Genomic DNA, 18598 nt, shown 5'->3' with positions numbered 1-18598 from the left:
GCTACGTAGGACGGAAGCTCGGTTGGTGTTTCTCCAGAAGTTCCCCCTTGGGCGGCGGCGGAGCTGGTAACCTCGGTAGAAGCAGCACCAGCAGCGGTAACAGTAACTGTTAGAGATGGCGGCGGCTGCTGCGGCACCTGCAGCAGCCCAGAGGTGCGTGTTTTTCCTTCTCTTTGCTATTATTTGTATCCCCCTTCGTCTTTCTTTAGTTAGAGAGCCCTGCTGAAGTCGTTGTTTTCCTGGCAGGTTTTTCCGGAGCTTCTCTGATGCTCTGATCGACGAGGACCCCCAGGCGGCGTTGGAGGTGAGAGAGCCGGTTCACTGTGCTCTGGGGAACGCAGCCGCGTTGGGTTCCGGCCCACCCCGCCTCTTCCCAGCACTGTCTTCCTGGGGTCGGGGCTGCTGCTTTTCCTGTCTCAGCCCCGATGTTGACAGACTCCGCCTCTCCCTTCTGTGTCCCGCAGCGGCCCGGTTACGCTTCCCATCCCTAGTCCGTTCCTGTATCCTTGGAGCTGCTTAGTAAAACCTGCTCTCCATTTTGGGGGTAGAGGTAACATTCATAGTTGGTCTGAAAGGGCTTGTTTGTTTTTTAAATGGCATTTGTGACTGAGAGCAAAAAGTGAAATCTAAGGCTTGATGTTTATTCATTCGGTTTTTCGTTTGACAATCATCCTTGCCATTTCTGTGTACCAGGTTTGTGCTGAGTGCGTGTATGAACTCACACTATTGGAACAGAAACCTTTTCCCGTGTGTGCCCGAAAATTTCCAGATGTCCAGTCACTGTTCATTACCCACTCATTTGTTTATTTCTCAAAACAATTTCTTGGGGGCAACTGTGGAAGGCACTGTCTGCTCTGGATTAAAGTCTTATTTATGTATTTAACTGACTTGGAAGGCACTTTGTGTTTGTGTTAAGTGAAAAACTATAACGCTGTGAAGGAAAGCAAAAGAGCAAGAGTTAAATAATAATTTGAAGTAATAAAGAGAGCCCAGACTAAGAATACATGATGTAGTGGGTCACAAAATTTAGCCAGGGGTTTCTTGCTTTGAAGCATAAAAAAGAGGAAACTTTGTTTTGCTCTTATGGCTTAACATATGTAAGGTTAGGAATTTGAGGCAAGAGAACCTTTTTCCTAGCTATGACTTCTAAAAGAAATTTGTTCCGTGGTTAGTGGAGGAGGTGACATTTGAGAAGAGGCATGAGGGAGTGAGCTTGGAAGCTCTGGGGAAAGATTATTTCAGGCAGGAAGAGGAGTCAGTGTCAGGATGCTGAGGTAGGAATGAAGTCAGCTGTGCAAGGAGCAGCAAGAAGGCCCATTTGGTTAGAGTGGGATGAAAGTGGAGTAAGAAATGAGGTGGGGAGGAAACCAGGGCGTGGGTCCTTTGGGGCCTTTTAGGTTGGATTATGCTTTTGGGGCTGGGATACGAACACCTTCAAATAAAGTGGTTGATTACTCGGTAGTGTTGTGATGTTTCCTAGTGATGCTTTTGGGATCACTATTAATGTTACCAGAGGCACTGAGAGTTTTTCTCCATAATTCCTTATGTCAGCTAAATAGCTGTTAATTTTCAGAATCTACCTTTGTTATGGTCCTCTTAGGCCCCATGCCTCCTTTGGAAATCTAGTTTATATAATAGTTGCTATTAAAGGATATTAATGTAATGAATTCTTTGTCACGTTACATCTCAGTTACTTTTAAAATTATTTATTGAAGTGGGATATCTAACACAAATCTTAAGTCTGTACTAATGAACTTGAAGTTTTACATGTATGTATACCACCCAGATCAAGATATAGAATACTTCCATTCTCAAGGCTTTCTCATGTTTTTCCCCAGCCAATAATTCCTCTTACCCACCTGTTCTGTATTCTGTCACCATCAGTTAGTCTTTCTTGGACTTCATATAAAAAGTATCATACACTAGGTATTCAGTTGAGTGTAGATACTCTGTCTTGCTTTAAACATTATGGGAGATACATCCATAAGTTATTTGCTTTTCACTGCTGTGTAGTATTCCACTGTACTAATATAGCACAGTTTATTCTAACAGTGAACATTTGGGGTATTTCCAGTTGTTAGCTAGTATGAATAAAACCACTGTGAATTTTCTTGTACATGTATTTTGGTGAACACATGCAGTCCTTTCTTTTGGGAGTGCATTTGTTTTTTTGTTTCTAGGAGTGAAATTGGATAGTGTGGGTGTGTGATTAGCTTTAGTACATTTGTCCGTAAAGTGTGGCTCTTGGACCAGTAGCATCAGCATCACTTAGGAACTCAGAGAAATGCAAATTCTTGGACCCCACCCCAGATTTTGTTTTTTATTTTTTTTGGCTGCGCTGCAGGCATGTGGGATCTTAGTTCCCCAAACAGGGATCAAACCCGTGTCCCCTGCAGTGGAAGCATGGACTGCCAGGGAATTCTCCACCCCAGATTTTCTGAAAGTACTTATGAATCTGGTAGGCCAGTACTCCTTACCCGTCCATTTTACAGAAGAAAACAGACCCAAAGAAGTCCAAGTGATCTGTCATAGAGATGTATGTGGCCAGTTAGAGGCAGAATAGGGGCCTCAGGACACATGTTTCCTGATTCTTAGTCTAGTGCTGTAGAATAGCGGCTTTCAAAAGCATGATCCCCAGACCTTCTGCAGAAGAATCACCTGGGAATTTGTTAGAAATGCAGATTCTCAGGACCTACCACAGGACCTACCACCTGAATCAAAAACTGGGAGTGGAGAGAATGATCATGATAAGAACCAGCTTGTGTTAAGAGGAAATGTTCTTTTTAAAACTTAAGATGACCTTCTCACAGAGATAAACAGGCAAATGTTAATTACTAAGTAATTGGTAATAATGAGTAGGGCCGGAACCTTGATGAGAAGTGAGAGTCTGTTTCCCTCTAGATTTTCCCAAGGGTTGGTTTAACAGTAGCTATTTTAAAATTAAGGTCGCTTGATATTACATCAGTTAAAATGTCACATTTTTATATAAGACCATCAATTAAGAATAAAGAGAAAGTGTATCAAGCTGATTACATTTTTCATTCATTAAACAAACAACGTTAGTGGCAAATGCTGTACTGGGAGCCAGCGAGCTAAAGATGAAACTACTGTAGTGAGGGAGTTTGTAGTCTAGTGGAGAGAGACAGGCAAGTCAACAGATCATTAAAATATAAGTACTCCAGTGGAGTGGTGTATCAGGTACAGTAAAGAGCGTAGCAGAGGCTAACTGGGGAAGTAAAAAAAACTTTGCAGAGGAAGTCTTAATTCAGTAGAGGGAGGAAACATATATGTGGATTATGAGAATCTTTTGAGGCCCAGTGTGAGTAGTGCTTAAGAGCATGGGCTCTGGAATCAGACTGCTTGGGTCCATAGCCTGGTTTCAAGAAAGTTCCTGCTATCACTTTTCTGGATCAGGTTTCCTGTCTGTAAAATGGGATTAACTAGGACCACTTGAAAGGGTGATTATGAGGATAAGTAATGTAAGGTACAAGGGTGAGGCCCTTGAGGTAGACATCTTACAGATTCTTCTCTAGGTTCTAGCCACGCTGGCTTGCTTTCTGCTACTCAAATGTGTCGAGCTCAGTCCTGGTGCAGGGCCTTTGGACTTGGCAGTTCTTTTGCCTAGAACGTACTCTCTATTGACTACCTCTTGTTTTGCTTGGAAATGCTCATCACTCTAGATTTCTCTGAAATGTCACCTTCTCAAGGAAGCTGTTTTCTCTGACGACCTTATCTGAATTGGGCCCCAATGTAAGCTTCAAGAGTGCAGGGGTTTTGTGTATCTGTTTACCACTGTGTTCTCAGCGTAGTGCCCGGGATGTAGTAGGCACTCAGGTGTGTTAAATGACTCCTACCACAATTCTTGGAACAACTGTGAGGTGCATTTACAAGGACGCTGAGGCTAAAGAGATTAACTTGCTCAAGGTTATCGAGTTTAGAAGTGACAAGTCGCAGGTTCAAGGCATCAGGGTCATCTTCTGGAGGAGTGGGTAGGATTGGGGTGTATGATATAATTGTTTGGGAGCTGACTTTGAAGTAGTTGACCACAGATAGCTTTGTTGAGGGCATAGCTGGTTAGCATAAAGTATACCAGTTCTACATGGTTATGTGATTTTTCTCTAGGGGTGCTTGCTAGTTTAGGAATGGAGAAGGCTTGATACTCTTGTTTATCCATGATTGGGGTTTAGCTGTGACTAGAAGAAAATGGCAAGTGGAGTCAGGCTGAGATATTCAGAGCTAAAGGCCTTTAAATGTTAGGTCAGTCTGAGCAGTCTGCTTTTGCTTTTAATCTTAACAAGTAACCTTTTTGGATAGCATTTTAAGAGAGCCAAAGATTTGGAAATTAATTTTCTAAGATCCAAGTCTTAAACAATTTTAATGCCTTAAAAAGGAATTTTCCCCCTCTCGTTCTGTGTTATCAGGGTACTTCCTTTATCATTATCTTGTTAAAGATTTCAGTGTAATTATATTTTACACTTCATGGGTTTCTTTACTTTTGTGAACTATAACACAACCCATTTTCTGTGAGAAGTACTATATCTTTGGATACGTTTTGTGTAAGTCTGATTAAATAGCCCTTTGCTGCTGTGATTCAAATGTTGGCCCTGAAGTCCTTGCCTTTTGAGATACCTCTCTTTAGTCCCTTTGTATTCTAGCAGCCAGCAGCTGTTGTCACAGAAACAGTAGAACACTGAAAACACTGCCACAAGTCAGATGTAGTTAAGACAACCACAAGTAATTATTTTAACGTCACTTTTTCTGGTATATTCCTTATTCAAAATAAATTTATTGTTGTGTTTTATTCATGACTTACAAGTTGGTGTGTTATAATGTTCAGTTTGTGTTGAGTGGTTTTTTGGTTACTTTTTTTATTGATAGCTTAATAAGTCAGTTGCTTAGTTTATTTAACTGAATGACCATAACTGGTTCTCCTTAACCAACAGTTGGTTTGTGTTTTTAAAGGTCACTTGCAAGTTGGTTCAAAATTCAGAAGTTTATACCTGACTCCTAAAGAAAAGGAATATTTTATTCATCTTTGAACCTCCAGTGTCTGGCCTATGTTTATTCCATAATATGTGTTTAAAAATACTTTTTGAAAAACAAACAGAAAAACCTGACTACTGAAAAAAATAAAAATACTTTTTGAATTGATGATCCAGATATTATTATAATCTGTAACAACCTTTTTGACCTATAATATACATTTTCTGGGTGAGGAGAGGCTGGAAATGTGGTTTTATGATATATTTGAGTAGATATGTAGGAAGCCATCAGCTGTTTTCAAAATTGTTTGAAAGCTTAGTGGAAGATGGTGTTTTTAGCTTAAGAATTTCAAAGTATTAGAAAATCTTGTATTAGTACAAATGTTAGATGGTGTGTGAAAGAAACTTGGAGTAAAATTTTACCATGAGGCAATGTTTAGTGGTTAAAATTTGATTTGGAGTCAGACAGACCTGGATTTGAATCCTATCTCTGGCGCAGTCACTGACTAGGAAGTGAGGGAATGGATTTTCTGCGCACATCTGGGGGAAGAGCATTCTAGTGAGAGGGAGCAGCAGGTGCAGGGTCCTGAGATGTTCGAAGAACAGCAAGGAGGCCATTGTGGCTAGAATGGTGGCGCAAGGAGAAGAGTTTTAAGAGGTGAGATGAGAGGGAGAGCAGAAGGTTATATCGAGGAGGGCTTTGCAGATCATTGGAAGGACTTGGGCTTTTGCTATGAGTCAGCTGGAAAGATGTTGGAAAGTTTTGAGCAGAGACATAGTAACAAGATCTGATTTTCATTACTGCTTGGATCAGGGTGATAGGGGTTAAGATAGTAAAAAGTGGTTTAGATCTTAGGTATGTTGGGTTTTAGGTTTACGATTACCAAGTATAGTATACATTGCTTTGTGAGAATCACACTGCGAGGTTCAAGCAAAGCCACATGTGTGGCTATTGAAGTAATTTTGCCTGTTAAGGAAACTACCAAGTCCCTAGGGTGTGTGGGCAATGGGTAGAGAATCAAAGCCTTCCTGTTTGCCTGCATTTGTCCTTGGCTTCACTGATCGTGCTCTCTCTTCTTGCATCAGTATTGTTCCAGCTACCACTTATGAACTGTGACTGCCCAGACTGGCAGAGTTTTAATCGCTCTGTTAATTCTTGATCAACTGATAGTAGCTATCTATGAGATATTGTATCTGGGCTTTTGACAGAATGCTGTAATTTCTTAGGCCATTGATAAGAGGATAGGAGAGGACCAGGTAAACTTGATTATGTATTTATTGGTTCCATTAACCTCTCTGAGCTCTAGGTTTAACTTCCATTTTTTAAATTTTTTTTATTTTTGTTTTTATTGGACAGCTTCACATTTTCTAGGCATCTCAAACTGTACATGATCTTTGAATCTTCTCCAAATTAGAAGGAGAAAATCAGTGGTGGTCAATGTATATGAACTAAACTCTCCAGAATAAATGAGGTGATAATAATGACCATTTATTGAGTTCTGCTGTAGGCCAGGAACTGCTAAGTGCTTTAGGTAGATGTTACATTCAGTTGTGGTCTTTTGAGGGGAGAAGGGAGGAGAAAGGGGGATATTGATCCTCTTGGAAAGAAAAGCTCCAAACTTGTTTCCCTGTTATCTTTCCTCCAAATACTTTATGATAATAGGTTATTTGATTAAAAATCATGTTTAATTAGAATTCGATGGCTTTTAAAAAACATGTACTGACACTCAACGTGTTTGTATTTGTAGGAGCTGACTAAGGCTCTGGAGCAGAAACCAGATGATGCACAGTATTACTGTCAAAGAGCTTATTGTCACATTCTTCTTGGGAATTACCGTGGTAACTTTTCTTACAAAGTATATTGACTCTATAAGTTACTTACAAATTTTGCCCAAGATACAATGAATCAAATAAAATAAAGGTTATCTTCCAGGATTTTTAACTTGGTCTTTCATACAAGGTAAAGTAGCCAAAATGTGACAAACATGTTAAGCATCACCCATTTAAATTTTATGGTTGTCCGTTCTTTCTTCAGTGGGTGTAGAATTTGTACAGATTTCATTCATGGTTACTGGATATGCTAACAAAGAATAACATCAAATTTACTATTTTACAAAGTATTTAAATGAATTCCCTTGTTTTATTTTTTATAAAAAGAATGTATTTCTATATTCTGTAATTTTAATTATCTGGATAGATAATCTGAGTAGGGAGAAATTAAATACCTTGAGTCAGATTACATAAATGATGTTAATGAGAAAATTAGATGAACTTTGTGATACAGAGCTTTATTCATTGCCTGAAGCGCTTTAAGAAGGAAGTTCAATATTAGGTCATTAGGAAGGTATGAGGGTAATTTTATTTTGGATTAACTTTTCCTAATTTAAAATCATTTGTCCATTCCACCAGCTTGAAAACTTAAAAATCAGAGGCTAATTCAAATTTTGTGTGTAGTATTTGTTAGGATCCATAAGTAACTGACTAAAAAACCCATTTTTTTTCATATGCAGACGCTGTTGCTGATGCAAAGAAATCTCTTGAACTTAATCCAAATAGTTCCATTGCTCTGCTGAGAAAGGGGTATGCAGTAACTACTCTTCTTGCTGGGTCTGGACTATAGTTTCTTGAATGAATTAATTGTAAGCTTTATATAAATAGTAAATTCTGTATTTATACATTTTATAGCTGAGATAGGATTCAATTTTAGGTATATTTTATACTTTTATTGTAGTATAGTTAGTATATATATATATATAGTTTAAAATAGTGATGGTTGAAGGCAAAGTCTAGATGAAACTCTTGGATTTCACATCCCTTTTTTGCTTCATCATTTGGAATTTACTGTATTTAATTGACTAGAGAACATCTGTTCCTCACCCAAGCTGGACAGGCTACATTTAATGAAGACTCTGTTATCTGTGTACTTTATATCCCAGTTTGTTTCTGTTGATAAGTGTGACTTTATTCTTTAAGAATCAGAAACGTCTTTAATTCCTTAATATAACTATATTTTGGAATAAGCAAGTATATACAATTAAAATCAAGAAATTCCTTCTGAAATGAGTTCCAAAATTGGATTCTAATGGGAATTATACTAGATATTATAGTAGAGTATTTTAGGAAATCTCTTGGCTGGCTTATTAACATATACTTAAATTCTTTCTTTTAATAGTAGGGAAAATAGTTTCTTTTTTTTTTATTATTTAGAAAGAAGGCTGTTTTTCATGATCTCATGTGTGTGTATTTGTTTTTAATATTCTCATGCAGGATATGTGAATACCATGAAAAAAACTATGCTGCTGCTCTAGAAGCTTTTACAGAAGGACAGAAATTAGATAGTAAGTATTAGAATTATATGTTAGTACACTAATCCATTATACCTATGTGTCTTAAATACCATAGCTGAATTTTGTTAGTGTAATCTCAAGTTAATTATAGAAACCCAGCTTTTTTCTCTTCTTGATGACATTTTGTGTTGATTGCAGAATTTACTTAAAAATTGATTAAATTGGCCTTTCTTTAGCACTTAAATCACAGATAAACTATCATCAGAAGCAGAAAACTACATAAACACTTAGTGTGCTCCCAAGTACTTAGTCTGGCTTTATTTTTTTTCTAATGGATAAGTGAAAGTATAATTTGCTCTCACATTCAGAAGTCTATTTAAGTTATTATCCAGATGGCTGAGATAATGAAATCTTAAAATGAAAATTTTTATTGAGAAATGAAGTGTTAAGTTTGGGGTAAAGTATGATAGGGTATTGAAGAAACATGGAGGTTTGAGAGTATTGTGAGTTTCTAATATCACCTTTTTGAGAGAAATAGATGAAAATTATCACAGCAGTATAGATATCTGTGCATAATATATAGAAATTGTAAAATCCAAGTATCAAAAACTCTGCAGAGTACAAAAAGGTTGTAAGTAATCTCATAGTTACAGTACATAATCCTAATTGTGTACTATCATTTTATCTTCATCTTATGATAGAGTGTCATCACAATTCTCCAAAGCAGTAGCTCCTAACTGGGAATGGTTTTGCCCCATAGGGGACATGGAGCAGGCTTCAGTAGTTGTGGCTCGCGGGTTCTAGAGCACAGGCTCAGTAGTTGTGGTGCACGGGCTTAGTTGCTCCGTGGCATGTGGGATCTTCCTGGACCAGGGATCGAACCCATGTCCCCTGCATTGGCAGGCAGATAAAATTGATTTTTTAAACATCAGAATTCTTCAGGATGAACAAGTAACTAACAGGTTTAATGTTAGGATAGCTATAAACTCTGTTAGGACAGATATTTTTGTCTAATTCACTGTTGCATCCACAGTGCCTAGAATAGTGTTTGGAACATAGGTATTCAGTAATTATTTGTTGAATGAATATGTGAGGTTGTGCGGATGAGTGATGTTACAGTCAGTTTGTTCTTTCTAGGTACAGATGCTGATTTCATTGTCTGGATTAAAAGGTGTCAAGAAGCTCAGAATGGTAAGTATGCAGGTTTCCCGTGGTCTTTCCGTTTAAAAAGAAGTAAATGTTTGACATTTGTTTGTTTTGAACTTTATAACTTATAATTTAAGTAGTGGATGTTCTCTTAGGTTGGGCTTTCCCAAGGTATTTTGATTTTTTACCTCATTCGATATGTTGAAAGAGAAATTTGGATGGATTTGTTTTGCAGTGGTATTACTGGTAAGAAATTACTGAGGAGTCTCAAGTGACTCCAGGATGCAGTTAAACCCCTTTCCCTTATTAGGTATGCATGGAGAATTGGTTTGCTTAATCACTATGTTTGTGCCATAGAAATCATGTATGTAATTTTGCCTGTACACGTACTGTTACCTGAAAATGTTTCCTTTTTATGTTTTTAATAGGAACACAGCCTGAGGTGGTAAGTCCAAAGGTTTTATCCTTTGTGTGTGTGTGTGTGTTTTTTATTTTTTTTTAATTTTTGGCTGTGTTGGGTCTTCGTTTCTGTGCGAGGGCTTTCTCCAGTTGCGGCGAGCGGGGGCCACTTCAGCGCGGTGCACAGGCCTCTCGCTGTCGCGGCCTCTCCCATTGTGGAGCACAGGCTTCAGACACGCAGGCTGAGTAGTTGTGGCTCACGGGCCCAGCCGCTCCGCGGCATGTGGGATCTTCCTGGACCGGGGCACGAACCCGTGTCCCCTGCATTTGCAGGCGGACTCTCAACCACTGCGCCACCAGGGAAGCCCCTATCCTTTGTGTTTTTACTTAATTATATTATTACTAAGTATATTTGAGGCTGGACTCGGAATGAGCTTTCTGTCAGTTACATATCTCTCTAGGGCAGTTTTACTAATTTTCTTCCTCCAAACGCTGTCTCTTCCCTTCTTACTTAGGGACAACTTGGAGGCCACCATTGACCCAGGACAAGTGCTTTAGATTTACAGTCTGAACTGGCACACGTAGTTTAGAAAAGTTTGGATTGGTTAAGAGTCACTTTGTTTCTCAGTGGTCAGTGTAGAATGTTTGTTGCAGAGAGGCCAGCCATAAATGGTGTAAGACAATATCAGGAAGGCACCATGGAAATAGTGCTTCATATGTTTTTCCAGAGCAGTTTGATGCCATTGTTAAGCCTGAAGGTTATACTATAGCCTTAAAAATGTTTTTTTAAATGTTATTGTTATTTTCAGCTTAGAGAGTTACTGAATCTTGAAACTGGACATTTTATATGTAACCTTTTCCAAACATATCTTCAGAAATTTTTCTGTTTTTTATCCTTCTTTTAATTTAGAAGAAAAACGGTTTTTTGAAATTGAAACTCGTAAAATTTTAAAAATGCTGAGTAACAGGGAGATCAGCTCGGTGCTTTGTGACCACCTAGGGTGGTGGGATAGGGAGGGTGGGAGGGAGGGAGATGCAAGAGGGAAGAGATATGGGGACATATGTATAACTGATTCACTTTGTTATAAAGCAGAAGCTAACATCATTGTAAACCAATTATACTCCAATAAAGATGTTAAAAAAAATAAAATTAAAAAACAACAACTGAGTATTCTAATTCCTGTGAAGATGAGTATTATTTAACAATTATGGATACCATGCTCTGTAAGAAGTTTTCATGTAGTTATTCCATATCAAAGTATTCCATATCAAACTGTAACACTGGGTAAATTAATAATACATGCATTTTTAATATGCAGTTACTAAACTAACTTGTAAAAATCTTTCTCTTTGAACTTGTCAAAATCAGTCTGCATCCCAGAGGACTTATCAGTCAAAAATCAAGTAAGTGTTTGTTTTTCATAATGCGTGATAAATATGCCTAAAGGGAAAAAACCCTGTTGTTTAATAGTAAGCAAGTCCTTACCTGTGATTTAAGTATTTCTTAGTTTATAAAAGAAATCATATTAAAGCCTTGAAAAACTAATTGTAAGACTGTTAACTGATTTGAATTAGTGTTTATATTAAGGTTAAAATCAAATCAATTGCCAATTAAAACTTACTTCACCTGATTCCACATTATGTCACCTTTCCATGTATTAAAGAGAGTCTCTTCCATTTAAGTTATTGCTGTTACCTAGGTAAATAAGTTAGTAGACTTGATAGAATTGTAACTCTACCTGCCTTTTATATATGGAGTAAATTTTTCATAGAATAATTCTGCATGAGTTGAAAGTCACTTGCTGAGGGCAGCAGTTACAATCATGAATAAGTATTTAGCAAGGATTTGAGTTATTTTTAGTTGGTCATTAGCTGTGTGTACAGCTTGTATTCTCAGTGTAACAGAAAGAAACACAAGGCATTAATCTCGGGCTTTGCATCCTAACTGAATTTCAAAGGAAAACTGTGCGTCTTTTAAAGATCCAGTGCTTTTGACGTAAAATGGCTTGAAAATCTTAAAACAATTTTCTCGTGTTCTTTCTGGGGAGATACAGGATGACTCTCCAAGTACCTAGTAAACAAGGAACTTTAGTGACAGGAGCAGGGGTAGGGTACATAAACTTTATAATTGGAGCGTTTGGAGTATAAAATAATCCCACATTGATGTAATAAATATACCGTGTATCAGGGTACTGTGCTTAGTCCTGGGAATGTGATAGTGGCAGGATAGATAAATAGCTCTGCTCTCATGGAGTTTATAATCCACTCTAATTTGAAAGTGATGATATATTTTTAGAGCTTTCAGTGGGAAAGATACACATAATTAGAATCTCTAGGCACACTAATCTTTCCACACACTTTGAGATTGAAGGAAGGTACTATGTTTAACATTGTGCCTGGCAGAATGAGTTAAATTATTTTAATTTTAGCTCATTTGCTTCTGTTCCCTGTGCTCAGGGCTGTTTGCCCTCAGCTTCAGTAAAGAGATCCTGGAGTGCAGGGTCAGGTTGACCTGGGTCCAGTGTAACACCTGCTACTGATGTGCCAGTTGCCTCACCCTTCTGAGCTTACTTTTTTTTTCATTTGTAAAATAGGGATGGAAGTGTTTACTTCTTAGTATTAGGTTGAAATGAGAGGATAAAACTGTTGGTGTATTAGAATTGTTACCTGTTAGAATAAATTTTATCTTTAAAACTAGCTGTGCATGTGGCCTCATGCTGTGTGGTGTGGCCAAAAAAAGCCAATTAGCTTAAGCACAACAGTATTAGAGATATGTTAGAACCTAGAAAATTATGTAAGTATTTATTAAATCCACTGGAGGGGTTTTGGACATCATCAACCTTACTTTTCTCTTCCCTTAGTACAGGTCATATGAAATTAGTTACATAAAATTGTTTCTGTGAATCAACAGCTGCTTTGCTATTTTGTTCCTCAAGGTGGAGCTCTTGTTGTTCATCAGATTATATACAGTTTTTATCTTGACAAAACAAGCAACAACTTTAAGAAAATTTAAGTTCGGTTTTAAGTTTCCTTTTTCTTTTTTATAGGTATGACTGGTATCAAACAGAATCTCAAGTAATCATTACACTTATGATCAAGAATGTTCAGAAGAATGATGTAAATGTGGAATTTTCAGAAAAAGAGGTTATTATAGTTTTTGAATTATTTTTGGTTGAGGTTAAATACGTTTATTTGTAAATATAAATATATATTGCAGAATAATCTATAGCAGTCTATTAGATATATATCATTTTTTCCTGAGATAATGTGGAAAATGCTGATGAAAATCTGAAGCATTGCTTTTCCATTTGAATCATTTTAAGTTTTGAGATGAGTATGTATACTGTAGGTTATAGCTAGGTGTGCATTGTTTTCTCTTTCTTTAGATTTGGAATTCAAAGCAGAATTTGGTTGACAAATATAAAAGACATTAGTAAGATACGTGCTTTGGTTACACATATGTGTGGTATACTTCATGAAAAAGATCCACTTAATTTTTGTGACTTAAATATCTTAGAGTTTACTAACCATATTAAATGAGTATAACTTTCAATAACTTGGTTTCTTAGCATTTAGTAGAAAACCTTGTGATAGATATTTAAGAGAGTTCATGGTAGAACTAGACGTTTTGCACATGAATATTTCTTTGTTACGTACTGTCTTATTTTGTTCTTGTAGATTGAGTTTCCTTGAGATTTAAATGTTCAGTATGTGTTATGAAACATACTCTGTTCTGCTACTTAATTATGTATACGAGAATTCATGCGAAGGATACCAGATTTTTAAAAGATTATTTTGAGATTCTTAAGTCTGATATTCCATAGAAAGTTTTGAAAATAATCTGCAGCAGTACTGAAGTTCTGTAATTGTAGTCAGTTTAAGTACTTTACCCTTCTTTAAATAAATTTATAAAATGTGCTACTAATTTTGTGATCATTAGTTGTCTGCATTGGTGAAACTTCCTTCTGGAGAGGATTATAATTTGAAGCTGAGACTTCTTCATCCTATAATACCAGAACAGAGCACATTTAAAGTACTTTCAACAAAGGTAAGATAATTGAAAAGGGTTGTCAGTGGTAATCTGTGATTGTGAGCTTATAGATCCTTCCAGCCACATATCTTTAAATTAAATACAAACAATAATTTTTGAATAGTTTTTCCACCTTCCCAAATTCTAGGAAAATGGATTGTAAAAATCTAACCTCAAAAGTGTTTATATGCTTATTAAGATAGGTAGAATACTTCTCAATAAAGAGGTTTTCATAAAAGATACAGTGATCAGCATTTTTTTAAGATTTGATACTGACAGTGTCTCATGTCTTGAACTTGTCATTTTGGTCTGTTGTGATATACAAATACTTCTCTCACACTTTCTTATGCAGTTAAAAATACAGACTACTATAAAGATGAATCTGCTTTCTTGTTTTTTAGTTAAGCTGACTTTTAGGTTACTTTGTTATGAAGGATTAATGAATAATTTAAATTGCTGTTTGAGTAACCATAATTTTTAGATTCCTTTATATTTTCAAAAAGAAGTAAAAATATGCAATAGAATTAAAATTCATGGTATATATCAGCTACCAGTCAAAAGATGTAGTACGAGTACGTAGAAGTATAATTTAGGAGGAAAAATACTAATACTAAGCTGAAAATCAAAAAATCTGACTGGTTCTTTGCTTGCCCTGTTAATTTAGAGTAGTCACACATAGGACAAGATTTTCAGCATCTATAAAAATGAGAGGGATATGGACTGTGAACTCTGAAATCCTTTCATCTGTAAGATTGTATGAAGGTGTATGATGAGTTAATGAGTAAGAATGATATAAATTCCATTACTACACCTTTTTTATGCATATGTCCTGCAACACAGTGCGTTATTTAACTTTTGAGTTTAGTTGTGTGAATTTTCCTCTCATAGAATAGAATCAGGGTTGGCCTGTGTCATGAAGAATGGTAACTGGGCCTGCAGGAAGAAGGGGACACCTGAAGAGGGTTGGAGCAGGAAGTAAAGAAGTAAAGAAGCAGTAGTTTTTGCATCTAGTTAAAAAAGATCTGCTCACTTATCTATTGGAAATGTACAAAGTACAAAGCTGTTTACTTAAGAGGCAGAGATAGGAAACAGTTGCTTGGACAATAGAAAGTGAGAAAAAGGGTGACATACTGTGAAGATTTTCATCTTACTGGCCCCATCCACATTGGATAGAATTTAATAAGATATATTGGGTACAATAAGCACAAAACTATAACTAGATTTGAGAGGGAGATAGGTCAGAAAATTAGGAGTTTGGCATTTTTGTACATCTTTCTATTGAGAGGTTGTTAATGCATGTTTTTTTGAAGTAATTTAAATGTAAATTGATTTGTGTGATAGATGGCAAATAACTTAAAAACCTGTGTTACTGAGCCACCTTGTATAATGGAATAGTGTGGTTGGTGAATACACAAGTATGTGTGGCTACAATTGAGGATTTAACTAAGCAGTGTCCTGTCTTATTCTTTATTTTCCTTTGAATCTTGTGAGTGCTTATTGATTCTAACCATTCCCCAGCCCCTCTTACTGTGTTCCCAGTTTACTTTTTTTGCCCCTTGCTCCTTTCTTTAAATGCTACATAACTACTTTCCTTTCCTGTATACTAGTTTGTTTATATGTATACATTTATTTCCCTTATTGTTTTTTTTTTTTTTTTTTTTTTTGCGGTATGTGAGCCTCTCACTGTTGTGGCCCCTCCTGTTGCGCAGCGCAGGCTCAGCGGCCATGGCTCACGGGCCCAGCCGTTGCGTGGCATGTGGGATCTTCCCGGACCGGGGCATGAACCCGTGTCCCCTGCATTGGCAGGCGGACTCTCAACCACTGCGCCACCAGGGAAGCCCTATTTCCCTTACTCTTAGTAAGTCTTCTGAAGATAAGAAGGTGTCATATTTGTGTCTATGTATGTGCTTCATGTAGGGTTACCAGATACGGTATAGGATGCCCAGTTAACTTTCTGTTTTTATTTTTCTGAATTTTATTTTATTTATTTATTATTTATACAGCAGGTTCTTATTATCTGTTTTATACACATCACTGTGTATGTATCAATCCCAATCTCCCAGTTCATCCCACCACCACTCCACCCCCGCTTTCCCCCCTTGGTGTCCGCTTTCCCCCCTTGGTGTCCACTTTCCCCCCTTGGTGTCCATACATTTGCTCTCTACATCTGTGTCTCAATTTCTGCCTTGCAAACCAGTTCATCTGTACCATTTTTCTAGATTCCACACATATGCGTTAATATACAATATTTGTTTTTCTCTTTCTGACTTCACTCTGTATGACAGTTTCTAGGTCCATCCACATCTCTACAAATGACCCAATTTCGTTCCTTTTTATGGCTAGTATTCCGTCGTATATATGTACCACATCTTCTTTATCCATTCATCTGTCGGTGAGCATTTAGGTTGCTTCCATGACCTGGCTGTTGTAAATAGTGCTGCAGTGAACATTGGGTTGCATGTGTCTTTTCATTTTCGATGTACCACAGTTTATTTATTTATTTTTTTAAATTTATTTATTTTTTAACATCTTTATTGGAGTATAATTGCTTTATAATGTTGTGTTAGTTTCTGCTGTATAACAAAGTGAATCAGCTATAAGTATACATATATCCCCATATCCCCTCCCTCTTGCGTCTCCCTCCCACCCTCTCTATCCCCCCCCCATAGGTGGTCACAAAGCACCAAGCTGATCTCACTGTGCTATGTGGCTGCTTCCCACTAGCTGTTTTACATTTGGTAGTGTATATATGTCAATGCCACTCTCTCACTTCATCCCAGCTTACCCTTACCCCTCCCCGTGTCCTCAAGTTCATTCTCTATGTCTGTGTCTTTATTTCTGTCCTGCCCCTAGGTTCTTCAGAACCATTTTTTTTTTTTAAGATTCCATATGTATGTGTTAGCCTACGGTATTTGTTTTTCTCTTTCTGACTTCACTGCGTATGACAGACTCTAGGTCCATCCATCTCACTACAAATAACTCAATTTCGTTTCTTTTTATGGCTGAGTAATATTCCATTGTACATATGTGCCACATCTTTTTTATCCATTCATTTGTTGATGGACACTTAGGTTGCTTCCATGTCCTGGCTATTGTAAATAGTGCTGCAATGAACATTGTGGTACATGTGTCTTTTTGAATTATGGTTTTCTCAGGGTATATGCCCAGTAGTGGGATTGCTGGCTCGTATGGTAGTTCTGTTTTTAGTTTCTTAAGGAAACTCCATAGTGGCTGTATCAATTTATATTCCCACCAGCAGTGCAAGAGGGTTCCCTTTTCTCCACACCCTCTCTAGCATTTGTTGTTTATAGATTTTCTGATGATGCCCATTCATTCTGACCAGTGTGAAGTGATACTTCATTGTAGTTTCGATTTGCATTTCTCTATTGGTGTTGATGCATCTTTTCATGTGCCATCTGTATGTCTTCTTTGGAGAAATGTCTATTTAGGTCTTCTGCCCTTTTTTTTAATATATAAATTTAATTTAATTTATTTATTTTTGGCTGCATTGGGTCTTTGTTGCTGCGTGCAGGCTTTTTCTGGTTGTGGCGAGGGGGGGCTACTTTTCGTTGCAGTGCGTGCACTTCGTTGTGGTGGCTTCTCGTTGCGGAGCACGGGCTCTAGGCGCACAGGCTTCAGTAGTTGTGTGGCACGTAGGCTTAGTTGCTCTGTGGCTTGTGGGATCTTCCCGGACCAGGGCTCGAACCCACGTCCCCTGCATTGGCAGGCGGATTCTTAATCACTGCACCAGCAGGGTAGCCCTTCTGCCCATTTTTTGAGTGGGTTTGTTTTTTTAATATTGAGCTCATGAGCTGTTTATATATTGTAGAGATTAATCCTTTGTCCGTTGATTTGTTTGCAAATATTTTCTCTCATTCTGAGGGTTGTCTTTTGGTCTTATTTATGGTTTTCATTTGCTGTGCAAAAGCTTTGAAGTTTCGTTAGGCCCCATTTGTTTATTTTGTTTTTATTTCCATTACTCCAGGATGTGGGTCAAAAAAAGATCTTGCTGTGATTTATGTGAAAGAGTGTTTTTCCTATGTTTTCCTCTAAGAGTTTTATAGTATCTGGTCTTACATTTAGGTCTTTAATCCATTTTGAGTTTATTTTTGTGTATGGTGTTAGGGAATGTTCTAATTTCAGTCTTGTACATGTAGCTGTCCAGTTTTCCCAGCACCACTTATTGAAGAGACTGTCTTTTCTCCATTGTATATCCTTGCCTCCTTTGTCATAGATTAGTTGACCATAGGTGTGTGGGTTTATCTCTGGGCTTTCTTTCCTGTTCCATTGATCTATATTTCTGTTTCTGTGCCACTACCATATTGTCTTGATTACTGTAGCTTTGTAGTATAGTCTGAAGTCAGGAAGCCTGATTACTCCAGCTCTTTTTTTTTCCATCAAGATTGCTTTGGCTATTTGGGGTCTTTTGTGTCTCCATACAAATTTTAAGATTTTTTGCTCTAGTTCTGTAAAAACTGCCATTGGTAATTTGATAGAGATTGCATTGAATCTGTCGATTGCTTTGGGTAGTATAGTCATTTTCACAATATTGATTCTTCCAATCCAAGAACATGGTGTATCTCTCAATCTGTTTTTGTCGTCTTTGATTTCTTTCATCAGTGTCTTATAGTTTTCTCAGTATGGTCTTTTACCTCCTTAGGTAGGTTTATTCCTAGGTATTTTACTCTATTTTGTGGCAATGGTGAATGGGATTGTTTCCTTAATTTCTTTCTGATCTTTCGTTGTTAGTGTAT

The 18598-nt window shown here is 37.3% G+C and overlaps 1 protein-coding gene across 1 annotated transcript in view; it reads left to right on the top strand.

Annotated features, from left to right (window-relative positions):
- Nucleotides 1-14: 14 nt before the first annotated feature.
- The window catches only part of SUGT1 (SGT1 homolog, MIS12 kinetochore complex assembly cochaperone), a 43018-nt gene continuing 24434 nt past the window's right edge, over nt 15-18598 (top strand). The window contains exons 1-10 of the mRNA XM_067713210.1: nt 15-153; nt 247-304; nt 6731-6821; nt 7493-7562; nt 8250-8320; nt 9407-9460; nt 9844-9860; nt 11184-11218; nt 12862-12958; nt 13755-13862. Of these exons, the coding sequence (XP_067569311.1) occupies nt 116-153; nt 247-304; nt 6731-6821; nt 7493-7562; nt 8250-8320; nt 9407-9460; nt 9844-9860; nt 11184-11218; nt 12862-12958; nt 13755-13862 (639 nt within the window). The 5' untranslated portion in view covers nt 15-115. The remainder of the gene's footprint in view (nt 154-246; nt 305-6730; nt 6822-7492; nt 7563-8249; nt 8321-9406; nt 9461-9843; nt 9861-11183; nt 11219-12861; nt 12959-13754; nt 13863-18598) is intronic.

This window comes from Pseudorca crassidens, chromosome 18 (genome assembly GCF_039906515.1).
Source record: "Pseudorca crassidens isolate mPseCra1 chromosome 18, mPseCra1.hap1, whole genome shotgun sequence".
In the NCBI taxonomy this organism is placed as follows: Eukaryota; Metazoa; Chordata; class Mammalia; order Artiodactyla; family Delphinidae; genus Pseudorca; species Pseudorca crassidens.
The sequence above is the reverse complement of the archived record's forward strand: the minus strand, read 5'-3'. Positions and strand labels throughout refer to the sequence as shown.